This window comes from Pelodiscus sinensis, chromosome 1, assembly GCF_052426305.1.
Source record: "Pelodiscus sinensis isolate ZL-2025 chromosome 1, ASM5242630v1, whole genome shotgun sequence".
NCBI classification, from domain to species: Eukaryota; Metazoa; Chordata; order Testudines; family Trionychidae; genus Pelodiscus; species Pelodiscus sinensis.
Genome location: NC_143052.1, coordinates 245,455,076 through 245,466,263, shown reverse-complemented (window position 1 = coordinate 245,466,263; position 11,188 = coordinate 245,455,076). Strand labels below are relative to the sequence as shown.

Sequence of the window (11,188 nt, the reverse complement as noted above, 5' to 3'; positions counted from 1 at the left end):
ATTTGGACAAATTATAACTAATCTATTAATATTATACCAGACACTGTTAATAAAAATATTTTGGTTTTAGAGTGTATTAAATTTAATTTCATTGCATTTTTTAATTTTATATTTTATTGTAATTATACTTGCTTTATTAAAATATAGATAAGGTCATTAGATCTGAACCTGCACTTCTTATCCAGGCAAAACATCCAACCACAACTTTGCCAAAGTAAGAATTATAGGACTGGACATTCACTTCATCCCTGTGCTCACCTAGACTAACAAATGCTTAGGAAAGGAATAACTCAAGTGCTTTCACAGGTTATGTCTAGATGCAGGATGTTTATATAACATTAAGGGGTTTTATTTTTATATGAGATGGCATAAGAGGACATAGACCTAGGGGCAGAAGCCAAAGATACAGTTGTGTATAAAATCCTAGGGTGTGGTTTTAATTTCACCATCTGCAGCTCGTATTGGGTTCTACTTCTACTGGACACACAAATCATTTTACTTTAAAAAAAAAAATTTGTAATGGTAAATTATCTAGACTCGCTGATATTTGTATTTATGGCTCTCCAGGGTATGTGGCTACAATTCCTTTCTCTTCTTCTTTTTGAAATATATAAATGTAGCCTGATGTATAGTCCCTTTTTTCCCTGTCTTTGTAAGAAACAACATGTTTGGCTGACCCTTTGAGAGTCCATGTATTTTAGACATAACTCAGTTTAATATTTACTTCATTTTTATAATTACGTCTATTCCTTGCTCTGTATTCTTTAAACAATTTAAAAAATGTTTAATCACTATATATAAACAGATCATTAAAAATATAGACCAGGGCCCATATTTTCAAAAGTGGTTAGTGATTTTGGTTGGTTCCATTGATATGCCCAGGCCTGACACATCTTTGAAGGGGTCTGACTTTCAGAAATCAGATTCACTGTTCAATGTCTCAAGTTGTACACATACACACAAAATTAAGACACCCTAAAAATCAGTATTTTTTTTTTTTTTTTACCTTTAGGCCTGGGCTCTAAATAATGCATACATTGTGATTAACCTCCAGCCCACGCACATCCCTTTACTGACCATAAAAAGTCTGAAAGTAATTCTTGCAATATCATAAAACCTTTCTGGGAAGGAATAGTTCCCCATGACAGTTGACACACCTGGGAATGAGAAAACTGCCATCCAGGCTGTACCTAGGGGGTGAGGGTATTGGCACAACCCTTCTCCCTGCTCTGCTCTCAACCGCACCCTCCCCTTCAAGCCCCTTCCCCTGAGCGATGCTGGGAGCTGGTGGGACGGAGCATAGCAGGCTGGGTCACTCTGCTTCCAGATACCACCAGATGAGTGCACAGATAGGCTAATCCCCAGGTCACTTGGCTAATCCCCTGGGCCAACCTTGGCTCCATGTTTCTGCATTCACCTCAAGCATGTGTAAGGGGACTGTTAGCCCCTTACTAAACTCTGTGGGAGTTTTTGGTTCGCCAGCTCCCAGTATCAAAAGGGGAAGAGTCCATGAGAAATCAGGGCCCTGAGACTGACAGACCCCAGAGACAATGGAAAGCAGCCAACACTCCAGCTCAGCCTGACTGACAGGTTGGACAGGCCAGTGAGGAAAGCAAGAGGCCAGGCCCCGTCCTCCCTGTGAGCTGGGATTTTTCTGGTTCTCTCTGAGCAAGGAGAGCTGAGAGACAGCTAAGAGGAGCAAGCTGCGTGGAGAAGAAGTCCTGCAGCAACAGAGCCAGGCACAGACAGCCCAAGGAGCACAGACCCTGTGTTGAGCAGCAGACTGGCAGTGCTCAGAGAGCCAAAAGGAACAGAGAAGCAGCGCAAGGAGCTGGAGATTAGCAAAGCAGCACAGCCTGCAGCTGGGTTTGGTGAGCAGCTGGGACCAGCAAAGTGCGGGGAGAGGCTCTGGGCAGAGAGATACCACCAGTCAAGAGGCCCAGCAGGCCAGACTGGGAGAGGGGTCTGGCCACTTAGAGCCTGAGGCTGGGTGGTCACTGCCAGAGCAAGCGTGTCCAGCCTGCAGCACATCCAGGGCCTTTAAGGGGCCTCTAAGGAAGAGACTGTGAACTGTCCTTACACTCTGCAGGCTGCTGTGTTGATGTCCCTGTGCTACAGAGCAGGGCTGTGTATTCTCATTTAACCATTCTCATTGTTTCTTATTCTTTTCTCTTTAATCTGTTGATGTTTAATAAATTGTATTTGCTTAGAACCTTATGAAAAGATCGCTGGGCCAAGAAGGCCTGCAGTGTAAAGAGAGCACCTCGGAGTGGGGACACCCTAACTCCTGCCCCTACTGACTACAAGGTCGGGGATTAAGCCCCAGGAAACCTAGGCCCAGCCTTGTTGGGGTTTCAAGGACTCTGCTACTCAGGAGAGTGGAGGGGGGGCCCTCAGGATCAGGGAGGCCGTGGGGTAAAGGAAGTAGGAGCAGGGACTCCGATCCTTTCGCTGGTCCATTTCACCGGGGTAGTATAGAAGCCAGGAAAGTTCCCCACAATAGCGGGACCATTCCCCCGCTTACACATGGGGCCCCCAACCCAAGAGGAACTGGGGTGCCTTCCCCAAGCCATCCTATGGACAGATTCTCAGGTCTACTACACTCTCTTTATGCCCCTCAGGTAGCTCAAAAGTAGTAAAGACTGGCTGTAACTCCCCAGGTAGGGATGTAAGGCAGCCCAAAGTAGGTATAGAGCTAACGTAACTACAAGCCAGACACAGATTAAATGCTAAGGGTGACAAGAAGCAGAGATTCACAGCCACAATGCAATCCTCTTATTACAGCCACCTGGCAAGCAGTCCCTCAGGGACTGTTTTCATATAACATAATCTGGAGAAATCCCTAGGTAGCTCTGGCTGGATCAGAGAATCAGGGAGCTGTCATGGCTCACTAACAAATTCCCACTATTTGTGCTCAGCATAAACCAAGCACAGCAGAAAACTTGGCCCAGACTGATTGGCTACATCCTCACTGGTGCGTTCTCACACAAAAACTCTTTTGTGGAAGAGTTCTTCTGCAAAAGTTCTTCCAGATGAGAGTGTCTACACTGGCATGTGCTTTTGTGCAAAAGCATCCATGCCAGCGTAGACGCTCTCTTGCACAAGAAAACGCTGATGGCCATTTTAACCATAGGGCTTTCTTGTGCAAGAAATTCATGTTGCCTGTCTACACTGGCGTCTTCTGGAAGAGCTCTTGCGCAAGAGGGCTTATTATTCCTCAGCGGGCTTATTCCTGAGCGTCAGAGTTCTCGCACAAGAAGCTCTGATTTTACACATTAGAACGTCAGTTTACTTGCACAAGAACACGCGGCCAGTGTAGACAGGCAGCAAGTTTTTGCACAAGAGCGGCCACTTTTGTGCGAGATTGTGCCAGTGTAGACACAGTCCTCTTGTTTTCCCCAATAATATTTATCATGAGGTATTGTTGACTCACCCATAGTCCATAGAAGCGGAAGGGGCTTGTTTTCAACGACTCTGCTTCTGACTCTGCTTCTTTCTTGCATTCGCCGAGGCTGGAATAGTAGTTGTGTTCAAGGATGCTGCCATGGGGAAGTTTCACAGGCTCCAGTCTGGTCTCCCTTTGGTTTCATACGTATGGTATCAATGGGAAAGGTGAAATGGATAGGCTGTGCTGTTTGTTCTGATGCAATCCAGCTTTCTTGTCTCCCACCTGACCCTGAATACTTGGGCCAGCATTTGGGGGTAGGAAGCTGGGACATGGATCAGCACTAGCTGGCTCACCCTCAATCTGCACAAAGCTGAGATGATCTTCTAGATAAAAAGACATGATTGGAAATTATAGCTGGCTGTCTTTTGGGAAGCGTGCCCACTCTTGCCAGTTGGGGGTTGTATTGGACTCTCACTGCTTGATAGTAAACTCTGCAAGAAAAGAAATAACACCTGCCTCAGTCACCCCAAAAATGGATTGGAGAGGCTACACTTTCAGCCAGCTCAATAGTTAGGGTGACGGGTGGGCAATAATTTTTGCCTGGGAGCTACTGCAAAAATTTTTGAAGGAGCCCCGGGACAACCCAGAAGGGGCCGGGCCTAAATGGGAAGGGGTGGGGCTAGCCCACCCCCAGATTATGGTTGGCCTAGGAGTGGGGGAGCCCCTTTGTTTCCCCCCCTTTCCACTAGGCACCCGTGCCCTGGAAGAGGCTTGGCACACTCCCCCACCTCCAGGCCAATCAAGACCTGGGAACGGGAGTGCAGGAAGCCTCCTCCTGCCCTGCAAGGAGCATGTGGCACTTTTGAAGTGCTGCGGGATTCTCGCAGGGCAGGGGCAGGGCGAAGGAAGCTTCACACAGCTCCTCCACCCCCAGGCCCTGATTGGCCTGGGGGCGGGGGAACACACGAAGCCTCCTCCACTCTCTCTCCCACCCTGCGAGCAGTGCGCCATGCTTCAAAGTGCCACGTGCTCCTGGCAGGGCAGGAGGACGTTTCCCATACTCCCCCAGCCCAATTAAGGCCTGGGAGCAGGAGCAGCAGGGCGTCCGCTGTCCGGATCCACCCACTTGGTGGGCCAGATCCGGGCCACGGAGGCCCTTTTGCCCACCCCTGGTTAAGGTGGTAGAGACAGCAATGGCCTATTTCATAAGTAGTATCTCTTGCCAGAAGGACATGACCCCAGTGCTCAAGACTCTGTAGTGGGCTGTCTAGTGATTTCCAGATAAGCGTGATGTTTTACATTCACCGTACCCATGGGTAGACAACTACATGAGGAGTACGGCAGGGAGGAAATCAGCACATGTCTGCTTTTATGAGGAAACATATGGAGGGACTACCATATAGTGAACTATCTCGCTGTGTGCCTCATGCTCTTTAGTAGAAAGCTCAAGGGTTACCTGCAAAGTTAAAACATTCCATTCTTGAAAATTAGTATGTGTTCAGTTGCTTTGAAAATGTTTCAAAATGTAATCAGATTCTAACAGGAATTAAAAGCTAAGGGCCCTAACATATGTTTGCTGAGTGCAAAGTTGTTTTTTAAATAGATAAATGATTTTTTTTTCAAAATGTATAATTCTAAAACCAAAAAATTGCTAAAAGGAATTTACTAGTTTTCATTGTTATTTTGTCCTGTTACTATAAAGGCAGGTAAGCACCTATAGAACAGTAAGATTTATTCAAAGAAAGCCTGATAAAAGGAATAAAAATACGGGAATCTCATCCCAACAACCAACAAAAACCCTAAAGAAAGCAGGCCCTCAAAGACTTTACTCCTTTAATAAATAATGTATTTTATTGCATATGGCTATTAAGGAGAGCATCCATGATCAATACAGACTAAATACAATACACTACTCTAGTTCCATTTATTCTCGTCTCCAGCAGCATCACATTTATCCTTATATACAGCGTGTACATTGGAAGACACAGCAAGATAAGTTAAGTCTCTTGTCATATCACAATAGCAAGAAATATATTTAACATCTTGATATCCAGAAACAATACGTACCCAAAAAGAAAACACTGCTTAATAACTATAGAGGTTATATAGCAAAAAATATTTTAAATTTAAGGTAAGTCAGGCAAAATGTACAAAGACCCCATATACATTGTGAAGTTTTAGCAAACATAACATTTATACATTTTGGTTCCATTCTGTAAACTAAATCAAGAATGTAAATATTGCATATGCCTTTTGTGAAATATACAGGATAGAGGAGAACTGAGCACATCATCAATTTTTTTTCTCTAAGTTGATGTTAACCATTTGTTATAGTGGCATGATTTTACAATTGGCGCAGAGGGGTTCTTCAAAAGTAGAAGTTAAAACACCGCGTTCAGCAGGTACCGCATTCAGTGCTACTGTTGGGGTGAAGGTGGGGATTTCATATAGCATATGTCAACAATTGTATTTGTTTCAGTTCCAGAACTGAATAAGTACTAACTTAGAACATTTTAGAAATATTTAATGGGTTTTAAAAAACATTTCAATTGATCTTTAAAGACCAACATTGTACAGCCTATGCATTGCTGTGTTGCGAGACCCAAGAAAATTAGCCAAAAAAAAAAATTACACACTGTGTTGTGGGGTGGAAAAGGGATTAGTTTACATTCAACTTTGTCTTGTAATACAATCCTGTGTTTAAAAGTTCAGCATGTAAGCAGGAAGACTTTGCATTGCCATTATACTTGTAAGACATTGACTCCTGTCTTCCTCAAAAAAAAAAAAAAAATGCATTCTGTCTATAGTGATGTATAGGTTCTCCATTTATCACAGAGAATTTAAAAAAAATGCACACAACTCAAATGACTTCGCGTAATACTTACAGGTCTACCAGAGCAGGCACTGGGGAGGTACCCTTAAAAACAATTTTATATGAACTGTTCATTAAATATCTCAAAGGAGCAACAAGGTGATATAACATTCTGCTAGTCTGGTGAAACTGCTATAAGTGACATTTGAGATAATAGCCACCACACATCACTATTATTTTCAGAATACTGAAAATGTTTTTAAAAGGGAATTCTTGTAAAGAACTCTGGCTAAGTGACTGCAACTTTTATTTTTCCTTTTAATTATGCCTTTAGCTGCAATGCTACTCTTCTGGTAAGAGGCAAATATAGGATTTTCTGTATGGCATAGTAATATATTAGAATTAACATTTCAATCTGCCCAATACTTATTATCATCATCCTTGCATTCCTAGCATGCCTGTCTGGATTCTTGGTTATGAGAAATGCATCTAAAAAAAAATCAGGGTTAAATGACAAATATGAGCTTGTAAATAGCAGAAAATGCTTTTGCAATCTGAAGTACCTACATAAACACCTACTTTGAGAGGATTAAACAATTATGTCAAAAGGTAAAAAGAGGAAACCCCCAATGCAATTTGATTATTTTAACTTATGTTGCTTCAGTTATACATTTTATAACTATTCGGAATCTTTCATCTAAGTTCAGTCCACAAAGTTTCATTTCATTTTAGACTTTTCAGTGCCCAGATTGGGCTTTGTCTGATAAGTAAACATTGCAGCTAGTGATTTAGAACCAACCAGCAGCTGTATACTTCAAAAAGTTAAGTAAGGCCGAAGACTGTTCTTGAGAGATACTCAGCATAGAGATAAAGGAGGTCCTGTTACACACCAACAATACAAATCCGGCTTTACTTTCAACTGAGGTAGTACTGTGGTAGGCTTGAATTTATGCCAGTAAATACCAGATTTTACTGCTTTTGCAGGTGTTTACAGAATCCCCTAACATGCTGAAGAATAAATACAGTGCGTCTTTGCAGGAAAAGAAAATGAAGGCATTGGCCACAAGTTAAAGAGGCCGGTTGAAAAGTTCCAAATTTCTAAAGAATATCTTGAATAAAATCCATCAAAACAGCAGCACAATGATACTGTAGATGTCAAGGATAGGAAATGAGTGAGGCAGGTTGCTCGCCCTTCCTTGCCGATTTGTTGTCCAGTATAGTCCATAACTGTTTTCAAAATTAAGTAGCCGTTCAGACCACCAACAAAAATAAAGTAAATCTTAAGCAGCTTCAGATTAAAAAAAAACAACCATAAGCCAAGCAGCTTTTTTCAATATTGTATTCTGTTGTTTGAGGTCATGATGATAAAACTAACTCCTTCACTCTGCAGGGAGAAAACAAAATGAAACAGAATCAATAAATACTGTTAAACAAATCAGCTGATTTAAAAATCATAAAGATCTATTTCACCTTTTTGTCAGATTTTAATACAACAAAATATTATCTAAATGAGATGGCATTATACAGAGGGGGAGAAAGAGCATTTTTAAAACCTAGCACTATTTTATTTTCATGACTAACAATGATAAATGTTCAAACCATCAAAAATGTTTTCTGGAAGGAAAGTAGAAAAGGAAATACCAAAATCCTCCCCAGTTCTACCCACCCCACACACTCTCCTTCTGAAGAGCACTGGTTGGTTTTACTAGAAAGGTGCAAGTTCTATAAAATGTATAGAAACAACAGTTCTCTATCTAATTGGAAGCTAATTAGCGGAGTCTACTTCCCGACATTGAAAAACAAGATTATTCTGACACTATTTTTACAAAGGGCATATCTTCTCAAAAGATGAGTGAGTATATTATAATGGATATAACCATCTTTCAGTTTCTAAGAAATCTACTTGTGCCTGATGAAGATCTAAAAGCCCTGTAGCTGGAAAGTAATAATGGCCAACCGGCTCACCCTTCAACCAAAGGGGGGGAAATTCTCTCCTTTATCGTTCATGGAATGAATTGCTGTTACCTAAATATCTGCTTCAAAGAACTAAGCAAAATTACATGGTATATTGTTTTTAAAATCCCATTTCATTTTATGCTGTTTTAAAGAACCCAGGTTATTTTACTATAAAAAATACATCCTTTTCGTGTCACTTTTTTAAAATATAAGTTGTTCTTAGCTTGTTAGTTAGAATCAATTTATAATAGGCAAGCATACATAATTTGCAGATATCTGAGCCCTTGTAAATTCTACATCCAAAGAAAATAATATATGCACAATACAATATCAGATAATATGACTGCAAAATTGTGTTCAGGTTAGGTGCCTAGGTTTATTTAATTTATCTTTGCAGCAACACTTAGTTTCAAAAGCTCAGAGGAATCTGTAGTTTAAAGGTGAACTGCAAAATTTTTGCCAAAAATTGAGGGTGCTTGTACAATGCCAGAAACAAACTATTATACAGCTGTTCAGAAAATCAGGCAAAGATCCAGCAATCCTCAAGGCAAAAAATCCATGTTAACTTTCCTGAGTATGAACATAATAAGATCAAGGGTGTAGTTGTCAATGTACTTTGTCATTTATTTATTAATTTTGGTATATAGCATGAATGTAAAACTACATACAAAGCCAATACATAGCAAATTATACATAAAACTGGATACTATATTTAACAAAAAGGTATTAATGGAATTGATTTTCTCTGTATGGATTCCTTACTAATCAAATACCACACTTTGTTACAACTACAACCACCAATTTTATACAAGAAAAGGGGCCTCTTGAAATCAATGGGAGCTACTAAGTGCTCAGCACTTTTGAAAGCCAGACTTTGTATCTAGGTGCTAAATATGGACTTATTTATACACCTGTATTTAAAAATTTTAACCTTTGCTTCTAACTTAAAAAAAACAAAACTAGTACAGTCTAGTTCTAGTCACAGACGAAAAAAGCACCTTATACACATTTTTATATGGAGGAAGGCAATCTATCAATCTGCATGGGGATTAAAAATTTTTAGAAGGGTCATGTAACTTAGTGATTGGTACATACGTTGGCGTTAGCACTCTTATTTACACTCTCATTATACAAGGAGAAGGAAACTTAAATTGAAAGAAAATATTTTCAATATAATGTATAATTAACCTGTGGAACCCATAGCCACAAGAAACTGTTATGATCAAAGTGAAATAGACTCTGAAGGTGAGCTTTCTGGTAAACAAAGATGTTCATGGTTACGCGTGCACTGGCTCCTGGGGAGCCCTGCCCCTCTCCCCCACGCTGCTGCCTCTGTCCCTCCCCCCCAACTGCCGCCTGCATGTAACCGCTGAAATTGTCATTGGTTACATGTTTATTTAAACTGAGTTTAACATCCCTCCTACTCATAGGGACAACAATATAACTAAGGCCAACAGCTTAATGGGATTAAACAGGGGACAAAATATCTATATGAATAAAAAGAATATACCTGGTGACAGTAGTTAGGATTTCTGTACATTACAGAGCATAAAGCAGTCATACTTCAGGACATATATATACACACCAAAAATGAAGAAACTTCTGCTTTGGACAGATTATTCCAAAACAGTCCATGAGCTTTCTGGAAGCTTCCTATGAAACATCCAGAACTAGTTGCTTCCAGACACAAAGATACTGATATAGGTGGTCTGATATAATACAGCAACTGCTCTTATCTAGATTTTGTACTCTTTAGGAAAATATTGCTTTTAAATTATTTTGAATACAATAACCTTTGTAAACTACAATTTTGTTCACATGTATTAAGGAATATCATAATACAAAAGATAAGTAAGCAGTACATCTTATTGCCCTGTTGTGGACACCTATAAAGCAGCATATATAGAAATCTGGCCTATAAGAAACTGTATTTGTACAATGCTCTGAAACGCTTTTAGACTCTGATTCAACAGGGTACATAAGTATGTGACAAATGATTCAACTCACATCCTTAAAGTTGGGCGTGTGCTTAATAACTACGTTTAAAGCCCTACCGAATTCATGGCCATGAAAAATGCATCACAGACCATGGTATCTGGTCTTCTGCTGTAAAATCTGGTCTTTTATGTGCTTTTTTTTACCTTAGATTATATAGGATTTCACAGGGATCCAGCACTTCTCAAACTGGGGGTCATGGTCCAAAGGGAGTTGCAAGGGATGGGGGGGGGGGCGATGTTTATTCCAGAGGGGGTCATGGCATCGTCACCCTTACTTCTGTGCTGCATTCAGAGCTGGGTGGCCAGAGAGAGTGGCAGCTGTGGACCAGGCATCCAGCTCTGCAAGCAGCAGTGGCACAGAAGTAAGAGTGCCAATTCTATATCTTTCAGATGCCTTCAGAGCTGGGTGACTGAAGAGCCATAGCTGCTGCAGACTGAGGGCCCATCCATGCCACTCTTACTTCTGACATGCTGGCAGTGGCAGCTCTCATAGAATCACAGAGCTGGAAGAGATCTCAGGAGGTGATAAAGTCCAGCCCCCTGCCCAAGGCAGGACCAATCCCAACTAAACTCCCTTCAGAGCTGGACTCCTGGCCAGCAGACACTGTTCTCTAGTCACTCAATTCTGAAGACAAATAGTGTCACCAACAGTAGCACAGAAATAAAGATACTGCAACCATCCCTAGAAAAATCTTGTGACACCTTCCACAACTCCTTTTTGGGTCAGGATCCCTATGATTACAATACTGCAACTTCACATTTAAATAGCTGAAATCATGAAATTTTTAATTTTTAAAATCCTATGACCATGAATTTGACCAAAATGGACTGTAAATTTGGTAGGGCCTTAACATATGTTGTTCACCAGAAGTCTTAAGACCTGATTCAGAGCTAAATGGTTTCCATTAGTATGAACAGGCTTTCAAACATGCTTTTAATGAAGGAAAAATAATCACTGCTACAGGTGATGCCATGTGAGCCACATGCTTCTTGTTGCAGATTCAGAAGAAGCCATTTACCTGCTTGCCTAAAATA

The 11,188-nt window shown here is 40.9% G+C and overlaps 1 protein-coding gene across 1 annotated transcript in view; it reads right to left on the bottom strand.

Moving 5' to 3' along the window:
• Positions 1-5,298: 5,298 nt before the first annotated feature.
• The window catches only part of IRS2 (insulin receptor substrate 2), a 35,799-nt gene continuing 29,909 nt past the window's right edge, over positions 5,299-11,188 (bottom strand). Inside the window, exon 2 of the mRNA XM_075918593.2 lies at positions 5,299-7,584. Within this exon, the coding sequence (XP_075774708.1) occupies positions 7,580-7,584 (5 nt within the window). The 3' untranslated portion in view covers positions 5,299-7,579. The remainder of the gene's footprint in view (positions 7,585-11,188) is intronic.